The sequence below is a fragment of the Pteropus alecto genome, unplaced genomic scaffold, assembly GCF_000325575.1.
Source record: "Pteropus alecto unplaced genomic scaffold, ASM32557v1 scaffold206, whole genome shotgun sequence".
NCBI lineage: Eukaryota > Metazoa > Chordata > Mammalia > Chiroptera > Pteropodidae > Pteropus > Pteropus alecto.
Genome location: NW_006438906.1, coordinates 1,369,250 through 1,388,735, shown reverse-complemented (window position 1 = coordinate 1,388,735; position 19,486 = coordinate 1,369,250). Strand labels below are relative to the sequence as shown.

General features: G+C 45.6%; 1 protein-coding gene and 1 non-coding gene across 2 annotated transcripts in view; both read right to left on the bottom strand.

Moving 5' to 3' along the window:
- Positions 1-763: 763 nt before the first annotated feature.
- UBAP2 (ubiquitin associated protein 2) overlaps positions 764-19,486 on the bottom strand; it is a 69,246-nt gene continuing 50,523 nt past the window's right edge. Inside the window, 15 exon segments of the mRNA XM_025049718.1 lie at positions 764-1,732; positions 1,814-2,005; positions 2,087-2,154; positions 2,308-2,415; positions 2,500-2,599; positions 2,865-3,070; positions 3,291-3,369; positions 5,901-5,948; positions 6,246-6,337; positions 7,154-7,349; positions 11,380-11,449; positions 12,353-12,536; positions 14,675-14,714; positions 18,100-18,313; positions 19,358-19,486. The exon segment at positions 19,358-19,486 is cut by the window's right edge and continues 29 nt beyond it. Of these exon segments, the coding sequence (XP_024905486.1) occupies positions 1,637-1,732; positions 1,814-2,005; positions 2,087-2,154; positions 2,308-2,415; positions 2,500-2,599; positions 2,865-3,070; positions 3,291-3,369; positions 5,901-5,948; positions 6,246-6,337; positions 7,154-7,349; positions 11,380-11,449; positions 12,353-12,536; positions 14,675-14,714; positions 18,100-18,313; positions 19,358-19,486 (1,822 nt within the window). The 3' untranslated portion in view covers positions 764-1,636.
- On the bottom strand, positions 13,199-13,281 carry LOC112483139. The gene has a single exon (XR_003047525.1). It is a non-coding gene; the product is annotated as a small nucleolar RNA SNORD121A (small nucleolar RNA).

Genomic DNA, 19,486 nt, shown 5'->3' with positions numbered 1-19,486 from the left:
TCTATCATGCCTCAGGCAAACACCTCCAGGCCTGAGCTGCCTTGTCAGATTGGAGCAGTTGTGCCACCGACAAGTGGGGAGACTAGCCTCCTGCCAGACACATAGGCCCTGGCTCCTCCCTGACTGGTGGCCTAGGAGGAGGAGGAACTGGACTAGCTTAGGGGAAGTCAGAATTCTGGTCCCAGATGAATGGTTACATGGGGCTCTCTGGAGTTGAGACTTAGCCCAGGACCCACTTTCCTACTTTATACTACCTGGACTCACTAGTTACCTATTCCACCACAACAACCCCTTCAATGTCAACGAAGGTTGTATTTGGTTGATGAAGAGCAAATGTTCGGTTGTTCAAACTCACAGGCCTAGAACCGTGCTCGCAGTTCTTACCTTTGCTCCTTTGAAAAAGAAATTACCCTGCCCTGGTATTCCTGTTGACCGGGCCCTGTAAGAGACTGCCTAGCCCGTAAGTTTGTTATGGAGCTGTAAGAAAAGCAAAGTTAACTTTGATAAGCACTGTGGACTGTCAGGAGGGTTTGCTGTCTTTTCAGCTGTATCATTTACTTTTTCACTCTGTGGATGCTGTTTGGGACCAAGGCAAGCAAGGGGCCCAGCAAAGAAAGGATATTAATTTAAGCCCTCATAACCTGCTATCAGACTGACCACATGAGCTCTGCTTCAGCCCTCTGAAGTCCAAGAGTCCCTGGAACCATAATTGAGACAGCCTCCGCCCTGAGCTATTCTTTAGTCAGACCACACAGAGACCGTGCATGCTCTCAGAATTTTATTAGGTGGAGTTTGGGCAAAAGAGAAAACCCCTGAAGCAGTCGCCCACCTGGTTCAGGACAACTGGAATAAAGGAGCCTTTGCATGGAGACGTGCTCTCATCGAGCATATCTTTGATTTTTTTAAAAGCGGAACTGACTGGCTGAACATCTCTGAGCACAAATTCAGATTATTAAAATGGCAGCCAGATGAAGGCAAGTCTCTGGGGACAACACCAGACCAGAAGCAGATGCCCCTGCTCTACATGAAGACAGACAGGTGCCACTTTCATGTTGAGCAGGGGGGATATCTCTGCTATTCCCAGATTAAGATTTGGCAGAAAGGGGACATGACAAATGACAAGAGGACCAGTTTCTCAAAAAGAGAGGGCTAGGATAAAGTAATTACACAGGGACGAAAACTCAAATAATGGTTTACAAGGGCGCGAGATAAGTCGTGATTCTTCATTGGTACCTGACCCCATTACCCAGCTGCCTTAAACCAGCCCTTCCAGACACTGCCCCTAGCAGCTTGCTGGCTGAGGGGCTCTGTAGAAGGCCTGAAGGCAGAAGTGGGGAGGGGCCTTATTTTGCTACAATGAGAAGGAGCTTGAGTGGGGAGAACAGACCTAAGAGTAGCAGCTGTACCCCCCTCTAGCCAACCCCCTCCCCCAAGACTTCTATCACATTTACAAATACATACATAAATACATTACATACAATAGCGAGTCTGGGAGGCAGGCTCCCCACAGAGGCTCGGCTGACACAGTTACACGTCTCAGGAATTCTAGGAAAGGGAACTGGGCTCCCAGAACTGGGCTCCAGGTGTTCTCCTGCCCAGGGTAAGCCCCGCCTCAGCCCACCCCTCTCTTCAGGGTTCAGTTTGTCCAGTATGGAGAGTTGCCGTAGGCAGGTTTGGAGGCTTGCGACTTGGGCTGCAGGGAGCTGGGCTGGCTGCGTTGACCCGAGCCACTCTGAGGAGGAGAGAAGGCTGTCAGGGTTGGAGCAGAACCCCCAACCGAGGGCAGGGTGGCTGCCTCCATCACTGGGCTCACCTGGGCATCCTGTGGAAGGTGATGGTGTAACAGCTGTGAGTGAGGCTGCTGGTGGGCGTGCAGGATGTGCAAGAATGGTGGGGGCACATAACCAGGGGCTGCTCCAGGGGCTAGGGGCCCAGTGGAGCCCAAGGCCGAGGGCAGGCTGAACGGTGGAGGGGTCCCTGCATGAAATCCCTGCTTGTCAAAAGTCTGCGAGACAGAGACAACGGTGAGGGCCAGCTTGGGTTGCACCTCACACCAACCTACGCACCCACCTTGTTCCTCCCTCACCTGAGTCTTGTTGTAGACAGAACCAGTCATATCAGGTAGGCCAGTGGTGCTTGAAGACACAGACACTCCTAGGAGAAAAAGCAGTTGTTCCCACAAGCAGTTGGCCCCAGTTCTAGCCTCCCCCACCTCCAGGGGCACTCTGGGGTAGCCTTGCCTGAGAAGGAGTCAGAGAGAAGACAACTACTCTAGGCCTCCATCCTAGAAAGGAGGGTAGACACTACCTTTGCCAGGCCCAGAACCTGCAGACTTGTTTTGTGCCTGTGATGATCCACCATAGCCACCCTTGCTGTAGTCTCCCGCTGCTGTCCCCTGGGTCAGGTCATCATAACCTAGCATGGCAGGGCACAAGAGGCATGTGTAAGCTAGGCAAGCCTGTCCTACCCATATCTTTCCGTGCTGAGGGCACCCCTCACCTGTGCTATAACTGTGCTGGCCATAACCACTGGCTTGCTGGAAAGGGGTGGTAGGGGTGCTGAGGTTCACACCATGCTGCTTGGCTGAGGCCGGAGGGACCTGGTAGGACAAGCAAGAGAGGCATTAGTTTAGGAACAGGGCAGGGAGTAGCAGATCAGGTACCTCCTCCCCAGCTCTGAGGTGGCAAAATCACAAGGGACCTGTGTTAACACATGCTGAATCTAAAAATAGGAAAGCAACCTCACCCCAAGCCTAAAACATTCCCGAAGGCCAGTTGAGACTTTAAGTACTGTCATGTCCCTCCCTCCCTGCTTCTGCTCCCAGAGCTAGAATAACAACCCCCCTCCCCCCAACAAATACTCACAAACATGGTGGGCCCATATTGAAAGGCACTGGGCACGCCTGTGTAGTAGGGGAGGCCAGTGTAGCTATAGCCAGGTGGCAATGCAGGATTCAGGAAGGGCTGCTGGGCTGTGTGGTGGGCCTGGGATTGGCTCTGCTGTGCCTGAGCCAGTGTGGTGGGGGGTGCGGGGGATGCAGAGTCACCTCGGCCAAACTTTGTGACATCACCTAGAAGGGGAGCATTGACTCCAATCACTGCCCCTTATCCAACCAGGAAAAAAGCCAGGCTGGGTCCTTTGAACAGGAATAGGTCTGGCTGCCCACTCAACAGTGGGAAGCTAGCAGGCCTCTCAGCTCTTCTTCTTCTATTTCCAGATGCCTGGGATTAGCTACAGAAACAGTCCACTGCCCCTCACTCCCCCTTCCCCAATCCCCTGAACAGACTAACCTGAATATGGGTTATTAGTGAGGCTCCCATCTCGGCTGGCAAGGGCTGTGGGTGTAGCAAAGGGAATTCCGTAGTAATCCTAAGAGAAACCAGGGAGGCTAATAAGCAGAATGGCCTCGCCTCACTCCCAGGAGAGCAGGCCCAACAGGCAGCACAGGTGCTCCATGTGATGCCACACTGCCAGGAAACGCCAGACTGCAGGGACATCACATGCACACTTCCAGAGGGCAGGCTTCACAGAGAATTCAAAGTAAACGGTACCCATCCAGGGTCGTACAACATGGCAACCACACAGCACGCAGCATGCAGACACACTAACTGATCCCTCAATCATTCACAAGCAGGGCCACTGGAGGCCCCATCTCACACATCCATTTTACACTGAAAATGGATACTGGTGAATGCCACAGGCCAAACCAGCTCTTTTGGCTCTTCCTGTGTGAGATTCTAAGGAGGAGCTAGGAAAGCTGACTGGATGGTAGAAACCTGAAAAGAAATCAGCAGGAGCAGAGATGCCCAAGGGTTTAACAGGAGTCAGGGCAGCAATGTCAGGTAGGCACAAGCACAGGGAGCTAATGTGCCAAACCTGCCTCTCACTACCCGCTCTCCCCTGGCAACACTGACACCACACAGGAACCAAAAGTGTGGAAACCAGCAGGGCAAAACACAGCGGAGCTCCGTGGAAAAACGGAGGCCAGCCTTGACCCTTACTCGCCACTAGGGCTTTGCAATCCAAGACATCCTGCACCCTGGCCTCTGAGCCAAGGGAAAGCACTCCTGCTTTCCTCATGGGCAGCAGTGCTTGGTCACAATCAGACAAGAGCCATCGTGACTGGGAATGGCTCCTATACACCCTCTTTCAGCCTCGTCTCCAGGTAACCTCCACGAAACTTGCAGCATCCTCAGCCCAGAAACCCAGGAAGAGGCAGGACTAGGAAAGCACAGAGCTAGTAGGAACGCAACCGGGGACAGGCCTAGAGAAAGCCCAGGAGGGGGAGCTCTTTCACAGAAGAAAAGAACTGGGCACAAAAGTGCCAGAGAGGCCAAGAAATGACCAAAGGGGAAAATAAAAGCACTGTGTATCTCATAAGGCAGACCCAAAGAGTATTTCATCTAAGGCACAGAATGAAAAAGGAATAAAGGCAGATGACTCTAAGGGCTGGGATCCCAATGAACCACTCCTAGGGGTCTTAACAGGACCCACATGCAGACTCACTTAGGACTACCTCTTACATTCCATCTCTGATGCTCTGGGGCTCCTAGGCCAGATGTCCATGAGGTTTCATGAGTATCTGGGGGACCAGCTCCACTTTCAGTTTCCCCACAGAGCCCTAAGGCTTGGGCATCCCCAGAGACCCTAAGTTTTGTTGACCACCCTAGAAATCTGCCATCATGTCTTCGACATCCTTTCTGGATCCTCTGGGGATGTGGACAACAGCTAGAGAGTCCAGCAGCCCCTTTACCAGCAGTGTAATTGGCTGCTGGTTTGCACATGGGAGAAGATCTGCTCAGCTATCAGCCTCTGCCTCTGGAAATACTTCAGCCAATGGACAAGAGTTCTCCTAAGACAAGAGCTTCAGCCACAGGGCCTGGGTGGAGGGAGAGGTGGAGATGAAGGTAAAGGTGATAGCTGCAGCTCCCTGAGCTCTCTGTGGCCAGGTGGTGGGGTGGGGGTGGGAGGGACACCATCAATGGCGAGGAGTCTGAGGAAGGACATCTGAGGAGAAAACCTCTTCCCCAGGGAATAGCAAAGACCATATCCAGTAGAGGGGACACCAGTGTCCAAACAGCTTTTTACGTCCCAGTAATGTGATAGACAGATGCCCTGGGCTGCTGAAAATTATCAGGAATCTGGGAAACACCAGAGCGAGAAAGGAGTGGTGATGCAGAAGCCTGCAGGCTGTCAGAGCAGGTGCATGCCTCCCTTCCACAGCCCTTCTCCACTGTAGTCCTGTTCACGTGGCCATCTCAGGGAAGGCCTAGTGCCTCATTCTCAAAGCAAGGGTCACAATAAAAAGGCAGCACTGGCCTCAGAGTGAGGCAGCAGCAATCAGAGAGAACCTGGGACCAACATTCTCACAAACAGTGATGACAGACCAGACCCAAAAAGGTCTTTAAAGACTATCGGCTCTAGCCGCTCGCTCGGCTGTGGACAAGAGCAATGGTGCATCACGAGGATTACCAATGGCCACCTTCAGAAGTCAAAGACACTGAATGGCACTTCAAAGGAGACTATAAAAACTCGAAGGGTAGGCAAGCAACCCCGTATCTTGTGTCAGATGGTTCTTCTTAAAAAAATAAATAAATAAAGAGGGGGGAAGGGACTGAGGAAAGAGAATGACCCCACATTTAGTAGAGGCTCTGCCTGCGGGGGCCCCAGGTCCCATTGGTCCTTAAGTCCCCCAGGGATAAGCTCAGGACACTCATATGCCCGAGCTGCAGTCACACCAGGCACAAACACCAAATGGAAATGGTTTCCTCAGTGGTGGTGAGAGTTCTGAAAGCCAAGGCAGCATGACAATCAAAGCCAAGGAAGCATGACAATCAAAGCCAAGGAAGGAAGGATCTGTACAAGAGCCTAAATCTGTCCCATCACCATATCCCACTCACCATTGGCAGCCGTGACTGCAGCATCTGGAGCTCATCATAGCCATAGATCTGTGTGAGAACCAAAAAGGAGGTTAGAGACCACACACTATCCCTTGAGAAGCCTAGGCTCATGTGGGAGCCTAAACAAGGCTGGGGGAATAGAGTACACTCAGGAAGGGGACCTGAATGACCTGCTGTGAGAATATACCCCGCCTTGATGGAGTCTAGATGGGGGAGAAATACCAGGGGTCTGAGTGGCAGCAACCCACAGCCCCACAGCCCCACAACCCCTCCCTACCCTGCCAGGTGCCAGCCCCTGAGGCCAGGGCAGTCGGGGCTTGGCCAGGAGCTCCACCATATGCTCACCGGATAGGCAGGAAGCAGTCCCCCAGGGCCCACGAGGTACTGGTTGTGCAGCAGTGGAGGCACCCCCTGAGGCAGGTTGGGAGGTGCTTTGCCTGTAAAAACAAAAATCGAACAAAGTGAAGTAGCCACCACAAAGAATGAAATTCCTCAGCTATTATACGGGTGTGGAGGGTGCTGAGTTCACTGTCACAGTGCTGCCCCAAATGGGATCACAGCCAAGAGGGAAGGGCAGCAGCTGAGAGTTACAGGGGGCCATCCTAGGAAGTGAGAAGACAGAGAGCATGTGCCCTACATTCAGGCTGTTTCGATGTCAGAAGATTCCATGCCCAGACAGAAACGCTGCCCCCTACGTACTCCCTAAAGGTCACACGGCACTGAACAAACCTAACATGAGGAACAATCTGCCTCCTCAGAACAGAAGGCCGGCCAGGCAGTGCCAGGAGAGGGACAAACCATGTCAAAGGTGGGTTTTAGCAGTTTCTGCCAAACCAGTTTGCTTGGCCCACACAGACTACCCAGGTCTGGCTGACAGGCAATCAACCACACAAAATGACCAGAAGGAGCCAATGATAGCTGCTCCTGCATGTCACCATGTCATTCATTGCATCTCTGGAAATAAGCGAGGACAGAAAAGACTGGGGAGCTATAAGCACAAAGGCTGCCAGGAATTCTACCCAAGGGAGTCCACCCAGATGACCAATTTCACCCACCCCACATCAGCACTGGAAGGGCCAGGCCCAAGAGGGCAGTGGAACAAACAGGACAAACAAGCAATGGCAGGGCTGGAGAGAGACTGTATGTGCGTGGTTGCCCACCGTGCCCTGCCCACCTCTGGGCATCCTCCTAGGAAGCCAAGTGTGTACCTTCGAGAGGCTGGGGCTAGGTGGGAAATGCCTCTGGATACCCACCTGAGGTAACCAAGGGCGTGGTCCTGGTACTGCTGCTGGGGGCACTCACGGTAGTCCCACCCAAGCAGAGGCTGCTCCCTGTGTTCATGCTGCTCGGCAAGCTGAGCCCTGAGGACGTGGCACTCGAGGCGGAGGTTGCTGCCGTTGAGAAGGTGGCCGAAGACTGGAGGGAAGGGGTGCTCTCTACACTGGCATGCTGGCAAAATAAAAAAGCCAGGACACATGGATCTGGAGGCAAAGCAAGAGAGTGCAAGAGAACCTGGCCAGGCATCTGGGCCTGCGGTCTTAAAGACTGGCGTGAGGGGCTCTGTGCTTAGTGCTCACTGTGGCCGCTCACACTGCAGGTAGGTTAGGCCATCGGGACACAATTCATAAGCTAAGTATCAAAACTATTTAAATTGAACTTTATTACCAAAACCATCCTAAAAATTCTTACAGTTGCTCATGCTCTGGTATCTGAAACAAGGCACAAAAATCTCAAGTAAACCTTCGAAGAACACAGACCATCTGAATATGAGGTGGGAATCCACGTCACAGAAAAGCAAGTAGTCTCGGGAAAATTAACAATAGTCTCAGAAGAAGAGCCCAGCCCAGGTCATAGCCTTCTGGAGATGTCCTTCTATTAGGCTTCTCAACCACTCTGATCTGGAAGTCACAGGTGGCCAAGAGAGGCCTTTGCTCAAGAACCAGGTGACACTTTGCAGGCCACCAGGGCTTACCTAGAAGGGTATGGCCTGCCCCTATGCCTACTTGACAAAATCCACCTAGGAAGGAAGGGCAGAACACAGCAGGAAGCTCTGAAGAGCCGGAGTTTCAGGAATCCTGCCTCGCTACTCAACTCTAGTTAGTAATAAGGTGCCAGGAAGGGCTCCAAGGGCTGAGGGGTAGGTGAAAGAGATGTACCTGGTTGGGCAAAGGAGGGCCCAAAGAGGGAGAGAGAGGCTCTATAAGACTGAGACCGGCCTCTAAACCAAAATGTGTGCAGAATAAAGAAGCCTGGAAACTCCTAGAGGAGAAGCCAAAGAATAGGAAAGGCCCAGGAGAAAGGGGACCAGCACATGCTCTGCCTCCCATCTCACTAATAGCTCTGTGCAAGGTCCCTGCCCCACAGGCTGCCCTACCCACCTGAGCACTAGCCTTAGGGTGCTACCATCCAGAAATAGTGCAGCAAGGTAAAGACAGCTAAAATCATGGTCTCTTGGGGCTCCCCAGGACTCCTGTTCCTTCAGCCTGGATGGACAGAACGAGGGTGAAAAAAGCTCCAGGAGCAGGGCGAAGGCTGTACTGGCCTGCCCTGCCTAGATCACTCCGTACTCTGCACAGGTCCAGGTTGACCATCGAGAGCCACTTGCTAGAGAACTCATTCCTGGTTTGCTAAAAGGAACTCAAGAGTCCTCCAGCAAGCCTCTCCTACCTCCAGCTACACCTCATCTCCCAAATTTGTTAGGGCAACAAGCTGCTGGCGTAACAGGCCTCCAACATTTAAATGGCTTCTCAGACCATCCAATTGCACTGTGCAACCAGCAACTCAGTATGGACCCAGAAAAGCACAGCGGCACCAAACCTTCCACGAGGACATGAAGGGAGAGGACAACACTGAGATTTCCTTCATAACTTTAAAGTGGGAAAAACCTAAATATGATAGACGATGAAAGTGGGACTGATACATCTAATTATATAAAAATAAAAAATATGTATATTTATTAAGTGACAAACCTATAGAAAATATCTGCACATCCCATCATAAAGGGCTACTTATTAGTCTCCTGAACACAGAGTTCCTAGAAACAGACACCAAGAACCTGACAGAAAAATGAACAAACAAAATAAATAGCTTTTAATGTAATGGCTAGGTGGAGTAAGAGGAGAGAAAGAGCCATTAGGGGGATCATTTTGTAACTATAAATGTCTAACCAATGTACTGTATACTTGAAACTAATAATAAAATTAAATTAAAAATAAATAAAATAAATAGCTCACCAAAAAGGAAATATAATGGCTTCCAATATATAAAAACATGGCCAAACTCGTTCAATTAAAAATTACACTGACAGATCATTTTTCTATTAACACACTGGAAAAATACAAATATTCGATAACACCATTTCAGGAGGCAGTAGGGAAATAGGACATTTCATTCATTGGCAGTGAGAGTAAAAGGTTAAAACCACTGTGCAGAGCAATTTGGCAATTTATATAAAATGACAAATGCCTAGGAGTTACACATCTAGAATTTACCCTCTAGATACTGCTGCATAATGAAATGACATATTTAGAAGGCTATCAAATGAACACTGTAGTATCAAGACTAAAAATGGCCCTAAAGTTCTACCAGCGGAGGACTGATTAAATAATGTAATGCAGGAGAGCTCTGGAAAAAAGTGCTCTGTGTTTCAACATAGAAACATCTCAAAGATATATTGGGTGGAGGGATGTTGAAGGACACTATGGAATACTCCCACTTATATTATAGAAAAAAAAAGGGCAAAAGGAAAATGACTACGTGTATGTGTTTTCTATTTTATAGGTTAAAAAAAAACTCACAATCAAGGAAATAGGAAGAACCACACAGATGACAGAAAAACTTTTCAATATATATCGTTTTACATTTTTACACCTTTCATTAATGAATCTTTTAACTATGTTAGCAATGTGGCAATTCTGTCACACTGACAAAGTGTAGGACTCCCTGGACAAGGCAATTCTGGCTAAGACTGTTTGGATTGTATGCTTTGGGTTTTCTTACTAAAACACAGAGTGCAGCTAACCCATGCAAACAAGAGCATCGGGCTCCAACACACCAGTGCCCAGAGAATAGGAAGCCAGCTATCTAGTGCTCACGACGGAGGCAGCTCACAACTCCAGCTGGCTAAACAGGGGGCACAGGCAGGTGAGCAGAGGTATCTACATGTACTCTACTATGAAGATGGTGCTCTGTGTGTTTTATGACAAAGAACTATACATAACACTTCACTTGGAAAAGTAGAGCTTGAAAGCCACAGTGGTAGCTAGATTGTGATGGAAGGATAGAACTGACCCTTTTCCATCACCTCATTCTGCAGCAAATAACTTGATCTCTTCTTCAGAAGAAACAAATTTCCCCAACTTCCTGACTTCCCCATTCACCTGTACCCAAAACCTCCCTCTCTGCTTGGGGACCCACCCACTCCAGCCTTGCCGGTAGCCTCCAGTCTCCAGGAGCGAGAGATTTTGTTCTTTTCAGGCACCTTTCTTTCCACTGATCCTTATGCTCAAGTCTCTCCTAGCATTTAGTTAACTATCCTCCCACTACCCTGTCTCCTCGCCATTTCACAACCATTCTTTCCTCAACACATCACAGTCTAGAATGAGCCCTACCACTGAAACCAGTTTCACACCTCAAGAAGCCACACTCCAATAAACATCATCTAGGCTTACTCTTTGGCACATTCAGACTTCCAGCTGGCGCTCACCTGTGCTTCCATTCTTGCCTTTCCAGACTCAACTTCCTTCTTCAATATCAACCTACCCAAAGCCTCTGACTCTGAGATGGAGAAGACGGCCTGAGATGTCTCAAGGTAAGAGTGAACAGAATACCTAGTGTCACAACTAGGAAAGTCCTCATGACCACCAGTTAATTAGAATGCAGTTAAAGTGACCGGGGTAAGAGCCAGGGCTGACAGTCTGAGAGAGAGATATATGCATGTGTACATGGCAAAGGAAGAATATTCTCTCACATAAGCTCTCCCTTTTCCCTTCAAGCGTTCTCCCTACAAAGGCCTTACAAAGTAAGAGAGGGTTATCCAGGAAAAACGCTCTTGATTAAAGATGACTTTTAGTGGAGGCCAAGCTGAAGTTAGCCATGTCACTTTGCTTGAAAGAACGTGCAAATAACATATCCCCAAAAATAAATCACCCCTGCTGGGCAGAAAGGTCTCCTATAATGAACAGGGAGCTTAGCAAGTTTTGGGGAGCAAACTCACCACCTGACAGCCCTGCCCATCACATATCAGGTCTGGAGAAGCAATTCCTCCACAGAGGCATGAACTTTTAAGGAAGCAAGATATCTTCCATGGTGCCTAAGAAATCAACAGCTCAGACCATGCACTTAGATGGAGACATTATTGTCAAGCAATTTGAGATTATCTCAGATATTTAAAATCCACAAACTATAGGCCCATCGCAGGTGACTAAGCTCCAAGCTCACTGAGCAGGGTGGTGGATGAGGGAGCCCAGAGGACACTTACTGTGTGTGATGTGCTGGAGGAGAGTGCAGCATGCGCAGAGGAGAGGCTGCTCTGATGGCTGGAGAGTGAACTAGAAGACAAAACAAGAGCACCACGTCTACCCCACGAAATCATTCCGCAGAAGTGGGGCCCACGCATCTAGATGGGCTAGGTATAAGCTTGCCCCACCCCTTCAGGGGAAGCCCCGGCCTCACACCCATCACCTTGGAACCCAACCCAGTCCAGGAGTTCTGGTGGTTAGAAGGATCTAAAGGGTACTAGCCATGAGGATCTGGAATATCCTGGCCTGGAAAACCTCCAGGGCCACCTTCGGTCAGCTATAATCATTTGCTCTTTAGACTGGAAAAAGTAAGAATAGGATTGCACTAAGAACACTGTCAGCCTTGGAGACCCCACTAAATCTGTGTGTGAGGGAAGAAAAGTTCCTATGTTCAAACCCACATGCCAGAGTCAGAGCCTGAATTCTCATCAAATCCAGAAGGGGGAAAGAGGTGAACTCTACATGAAAGACACAGGGTGAGGACCAAACAAAACCCATTCTTCTACACCCTGTTTTAATAATTTGATCTTTGAAGCCATGACAAATACAAGTCAGAGATGTGCTGAGAAATCCAACATCATTCTCACCCTGTATCAAAGTGACAAGGCCTGGAGGAGAGGCTCAGCTAGGGGTACCCTCCTGAGGGTCAAAGAAGAGTAGCAGCAACCCCTTGACTCCATCCACCCCATTCCCAGGAGGCCCAGTGCTCTGTGACAACAGAGGCATTACAAGTATGCAAAGTTTTCATCTCTGGTGCCTCTATGACCCCACCCAGCCAAAATCTACCCTAGAGCATTATTGCAGAAGGCCAGAACACCATGCTAGAGGAAATAAATGGGTTGTGGGTTTTGCTCATGGGAAGAGTCTTCTATAAGAACTCTAGGACTTTGTACCAATGGACTTCTCATTCTGGGCCCCATATTTTCCCCATACCTGCTAAGCTGAGAAAGGGGACTGCTGGACAGGTCACCAGGCTGGGACAAGGAGGGCAAAGTGGCAGTGTGCTGGGATGCGGAAGGTAGAAGCGTAGTACAGGAGGTGGTACTGGGTAGGGAGCCCACAGATGGGAGGGCGGAGGGAGGGTCTGTTGTCTTTGGAGCTGGAACGGATGAAGTAGCTGTAAGAAACAGATCGGTTTAGCTCCAGAACCAATCGTGAATATCTGAAATATGCTCAATGTCTTGTGACATGTCGGGCTCAGTTGAGACATACGTAAAGTTACATTCCCCATGGAAAATGCCCAAGCATGTCACCAGACAGTTTCTTTCTCTGTCAGAAATGATTTATCAAAAGGACATGTGATGGTAAGATGCACAGGACTCAGGCAAAGAGTAGGAAATGACATCTTTATAATTATAAACTGTCCTTTGATGTAGAGATACTTCTCTCAACTAAAGGAACCTGACCCTAAGGTGCATCTAAAAAGTGCAAGAGGCTCTGAAATTTACATACATAATTATAATGTGAGGCAAAATTTCCTCAAAAGGCACAAAGGGCAGTGAGAATCTGGTGGGTGATACCACCCAAGAGTTAGGTCTTTGCTTCTATCACATTGGAATGATCTTGTGAAAGCTCACAGCCAATTTAGGGCATTTTGTCATGGCCCAGGGTACATACACTGTGAAGCTATATATGCCTAAAACCTACAGAAAAAACATACACCTGCTGTCCAACACCTACTATCAAAGGCACAGTGAGCATTTCCTTCACATGTCCTTGAGCAAAATAACCTCAGAGAACGTGAGGCTTCTAGAAGTCCATGAGTATGATCAATCCTAACTGCAAAAAGACTCAGTTTTAGTGCCATCCACACATACAAATCAGATATGTGCTTGGAAATAAAGCATCATTGTCTTTTCCAGTTAGGAAGGAGAAGCAACCTTTAACCTCTTGCAGCACTCCCTGGAAGCCCCATGGAAAACACATTAGTTTCTAAAAGGAAGGATGATTCGAAAACAAGCACAAGCAGCAATGGGGTTAACATACAACTCGGTCAATTCTTACAGTAGTCTTCACACTCCTGAGGCTTGCTTTTTACCGACAATCTATTCCAAATATGACACCTGTTCTTATAGAAATCAGATGAAGACAACACAGATGTCCCTGACTCAAAATTCAGACCCCAAAAGTTACCTCCCTGGGTGTTGGAACACATTAATAACAGGTCCATCAAAAGCTTCTCAAAAGAACAAGTGTATGTATGTGAAGAGAGAGAGAATGGGTGGAGAAGAGAATATGGGAGGATAAAAACCTAACTAAAATTCACAATTTTCCAGATATTTCATATCTCATTATTTCATTTAAAATCTCCAAGTAATCTAGGACACCTCTATGTGTTCTCAACCCCATATCCAGACAAAAGAAACTTGCCACCATGGCCTGTAGAATGAGCACTTCTTCTGATACTCAATATTCTCAGGAATACCAATGTATCTCCAAACAGTTCTGGCAGCCCAGCATTACCAAAACTAACACTGAGTAAATCACATGTGTCATTTCAATTCTGACTGAGGCCCAGTCCTGGTCTGGTAAAATTCCACATCCGCACTCCAAAAAATTGTAAATAAAACGAGTCTTTCTGGTTTCCATACCCAATACCCATTGGCCTCACTAAATGATTAACAACAATCATATATAATCACAGACAAGGTAATCAAGAACAAAAGAAAGAAATAATTAACAAGGGATTCACCTGCACCATCTCCGGTGACCAATGAGCTGTACTAGAATTGCGGGGGGTGGGGGGGGAGGTCCCATCATTTTCTCCCAAGTGTTTACAGTAAGCATCATTTTACGTCTCTTCCTAACAATAGTGTCAGAACCTGTAGGCAATTAGCATGTCTTTCTTTCTTGAACTAGCACACCAATTCTTGTTTTAAAAACCCTTCATATTACTGTAGTGAGAGCCCTCTGACCATCTTTGAACCTGTATCTCTGAGCAAAGTATCTTTTAAATCAATTCCATACTCTGGGTGCAGTCTGACTAGGGCAGAATGTGAGACTATCCCTTCCTTCTTCCTGTGGCTATGGCATTTCTAATACCACCAGCTACAACCTGGTCACTCAAGAATCTCCAGCTGAACTTCTAAACTCTGCCAAAGAAAGGGTACCAACAATAAATCAGAAGTAGCTATCAGAAAAAATTTTAAATGACTATTTTTGCACATTTAGCCATTAACTTATTGTTTTCACCACCGCATTTTTTTGTTGTTGCCTGTTTCCACCAGCCATGACAAGGTTAACTTATACACTTACTGTCTATTGTCTGCTGACTTCGACCACCACCATGTCCATTCTGTAAGTAAGAGAAGAAAAAGTAATTAAACTCACAAAATTGAATGATAACTTGAGATTTATCCACAAACATATGAAATACAAACTAATCAAGGAACGGTGGCCTGTTCTGTCTTTTCATAAAAGAAGAGGCAATACGACAAATTCTTAATAAATCCAAGGAGCTGACATTTCTGAAAATCAGATTGGGTATTTAGGGAAGTAATAAAGATACAACATAAGACCCAAATCACAGGGAGCAATGAAATAGTCCTAAAACTTAAGCAGTATAAAGAACTTATGAACTCTCATTACATCGAGATCATCGGAAGCCGTTCTGTCTCCTGTATGTTCTGTCTCCTGAGTACCCCTCATGCAGGAAAGAAAAAGTTTCAAATTATAATAAAGAGAACTGTCATACAAGGGATGAATTTTATAGTAACAGCAAAATGCTTCTCAGAGAAAAAGAAGTGTTACTTTGAAACATGGTTTTTCTGAACCGGGTGGAGAAAGAGTGGTTTAGGACAGTGTGGAAGTCTCCAAAAGAGGAGAACATGAAAACAACTGGTCTGTTAACCATAAGGCATTTCACTAGGACCAACTCACAGGACAACTTCTGCTCCCATAAACTGAGGCAGGAGAGACATGGCATAGATTGATCATGGAATCTACAAGGCTCAGACACTGTCCCTAGATGAGAGAAAGAAGCTAACAGAAATCTCCTTCTTACAAATGTCAAAACTACTAAAGAAAAAGGCAAACCTTATAACCATTATCTCTACTTTAATCCAAATCCTGTACAATTTCTGCATGAAGTTATTTACAACACATTTTAGTCTTAATACAATTTGAGATTATTTACAAGAAATGTAAATAATAAAATAGAACTGCTAGGAAAAAAATATATATATAAGTTAAAAGGTTAAAGTCAGGGAAAGGATATCAACATGTCTCACCAATTTATAAAGCTGGGTAGAGAGCAGGCAAAGTTCTACGCCTTTGCCTCCCTCTGAACTAGGGTTGCCACTCACTAAACATACACAGAAGGTATCAAGCATATGCATCCTAAACAGCACAAACCCTGACATGTAAAGGCTTCTCAAAACTGCACCAGACAAAAAGAACAGAAAAGGAGAACAAGAAACAACAGCCATCAGACCTAAGGAATATTCGTTCCACATTGAAAATCATTTTTAAAACATAAACACTAGACAAACTGACAACACAAGAGCCACATTATTCGTGGTGGGGAAATTCTAGGGAAAAGAATAGTAGTAACAAAAGTAAAGAAATTATCAAATAGTCAGGAAAAATCAGAAATCTATAGGGGTTTTAGTTGAGCCAGCCAAGAAAGAGATGAACAGTGATGTGTGTAAGCAAAACAAGAGGTAAAGTTAGAGCTGGAACTGAAATGTCACAGAGATAACCAAGATTTAATCTTAAATAGCATGTACTCTGATTGACATTTTAGAAACTGTACAGACCAGCACTGCCCAAAGAAAAGTTCTGCAGTAATAGAAATATTCTGTGTGCGCATGGTTCTATATCGTAGCCACTAACCACATCTGGATATTGAGCATTAAAATAGGGTTTGTATGTCTGAGGAAGTGAACTTATAATTGTTTATTTAATTTAAATAAAATACTACACGTGGCTAGTGGTTACCATATTGGAAAGCAAAGGAATAAACTTGTTAAAAATGATAGATCAAGAATACGTTTTTTTTTTAAATATGTAAACCCAGAAAGAAAAATACAGGCGAAAAAATGGTAACTGATTCAGCTGACCTCATAAAACTAAATCCTAAGCCAGTAGTATGGAAAACCAGAAAACGAAGACCCATACCAAGCAATTCAGTATTTCCCAATAACAAATAAGTTTGGAAGTGGGAGTAGAGTGAGGGCTAAATGTAGGAGGATTTGTTTAAAGACTGCACAGAATCAGATGCCCTTCTTCCCTCTCACTCTCCACCCTCTGCACAGCAGAGTGAATGCCCCCTCCCACCTTTTCTCATAGGCTCTAAACTCTATCAAAAGGAAAACATATGGCCAAGGGCACTATTAAAAAAAAGATGAATCAAATCAATGTAGACAAAATGAACAATCCAAGTGCAGCCTCCCTTTACCAGTAGGCTCTTATGACACTGACAGACAGGCACAGGTCCTACAGAGAAGAGACTTAGAAACAGTATCAGGAGAATCTAAACAAGCTCAATAGAAAAGGCCCAAAGGGGCTAACAAAAGAGTTTCCTATCCCAAAAGAAATGGCCCACCCATGCTGTCCCACATCAAAGTACACATTCAACAACCCAAACCAAAGCCTTTAGTTAACCTTTTAGTGTCAAATAGGCAGCCTGGAATCACCAGATATTTGAAGAAAAATCAAATATAATGTGAAAAACAAAAAGAAGGGAGCTAATAACAACAACAATAACAAAGAACTCTGAAGTAGAGATATGTAAATATCATCCATTTAGAAGGAAACTTAGAAAATGTACCCAAATTTCTGCTAGGCCAATTCAACTGTTTTTAATATTTTTATGTCCTTGTTCACTTTTTAAAGTAGTTCTCACCAACCAATAACATTTGAACATCTTTGCCTTACAAGAAACTAAAATATTACAGATATTTTAGTTTCAAATTATAATAAAGATGGTATAAGGAGACACCCCATGTAAAGATAGTATAAGGAGACAGACATGCCATGTCTCTCCTGCCTCAGTTTATGGGAGCAGAAGTTGTCCTGTGAGTTGGTCCTAGTGAAATGCCTTATGGTTAACAGACCAGTTGTTTTCATGTTCTCCTCTTTTGGAGACTTCCACACTGTCCTAAACCACTCTTTCTCCACCCGGTTCAGAAAAACCATGTTTCAAAGTAACACTTCTTTTTCTCTGAGAAGCATTTTGCTGTTACTATAAAATTCATCCCTCGTATGACAGTTCTCTTTATTATAATTTGAAACTAAAATATCATCCATTTAGAAGGAAACTTAGAAAATGTACCCGAATTTCTGCTAGGCCAATTCAACTGTTTTTAATATTTTATGTCCTTGTTCACTTTTTAAAGTAGTTCTCACCAACCAATAACATTTGAACATCTTTGCCTTACAAGAAACTAAAATATTACAGATAGTCCCCTCCTACCCCACCCAAACCACTATGAACAATCTGGGGTGTCTCCTTATACTATCCTTATACTAAGCTTCTGGGTTCATTCACACATCCCTGTGGATGGTACTTAAAATGCTGGTCTCAAATGAGATGCCCACTATTAGCAAATTCAACAAACTACACAGATTCTACTCAAAAGGTTGGCTAATTTCTAAAAGAAAATTTCATCCAAAAATCTTAATTTCCCACACTACACACTGAGCTCCAAATAGGACAAAAAATCTGAAAGACCACTTACCGTGACAGTTTCTGGAGCTGACTCCGATGGACTCACAGAGCTTTGGTATGCAATCCTGTTATGCACAGAACTCTGGTCATAGGAGGAAGACGTTGTTACTGGACTAGTGGAGCTCAGGGATGAGCTGGTCAGACTGGAGGAGGTAATGACTGAAGTTGTATAGGTGGAGTTCTGTACTGCATTGGTCATTGGTAGAGTGGTATTCAAAGAATCACTACAAAGAATAAAAGGTATTAGACATAAATGTGTCACTTTGTATGGCTTCATGAAGTAGAACTATTTCATCATTTTGTCATATTCTAAATTAAATAAACATGTCTATAACTACAAATGAATACTACTGCATTCTTTAAATGTGTTAACAATGTAATGCAGATGCAAAACGACACCCCACCCCACCTCCTTCCTCACCAAAGCCAGACCCACCTAATTTAATTGACAAGCAGGGAAATAGTTTTAAGGAATCCAGATGTCTGAGACCATCTTTAAAAGGGAACTTAAGCAAATATCAGGATTAGGGCTCTGGAAAGTGGTAATTTTAACTAATAGAATAAAATCTAAAATCTGGACTTCTCTATTTATAAATAGTCCATTGAAAGAAAGTAAGTGTTGGCAAGCTGTGAAAAATTGCATCCCTCGAAAATTATTTATAGGAATGTAAAATGCTGCACACCCACCATGGAATAAGTTTGATGCTCCCTTAAATATAAGAGTTACCATATGACCCAGCAGTTCCTAGGTATATTTCCAAAGAATCAAAAGTACACAAAATCTGTAACTGAATGTTCACAGCAGCATGATTCATAAAAGCCCAAAAGTGGGAACAACCCAAGCGTCCACCAACTCATGAATGGATAAACAAAATGTGGTATTTTGTCTGCACAATATTCAGAAACAAAATGCATACATGCTATGACATAGATGAACCTTGAAAACATTGCCAAGTGAAGAAGGCAGACCAAAAAAGGCCACAAATTGCACAAGTCTATGCAATGTCCAGAACAGGAAAATCCAAAGACAGATTACTGGTTGCTGGGGATGAGGGGAGGGGGAAATTGGGAGTGACTGCTAACAGGCACAGGGTTTCTTTTTAGGTTGATGGAAGAAAAATTCTGGAATTAGATACTGGTGATGGCTGCACAAACAAGCCCATTACCACAGGTTTATGTATTATCTTCACCAGGTAATTTCTTAGGCTCTATTTTCTTGCAAGCAAGACTTAATTCAATCAAAACCAGAGAAGTGGGAGGTTGTGTACCTTAAAGACTTCGAATACAAGCTGATGGGAATCTGATTACTCTTTTCACTGCTTGCAGCTGATCCAAATTCAGAGAGAGAAGATTCTGATCCAAATTCCAAGGCGCCAAACTGAACATTTAAGCCTGTG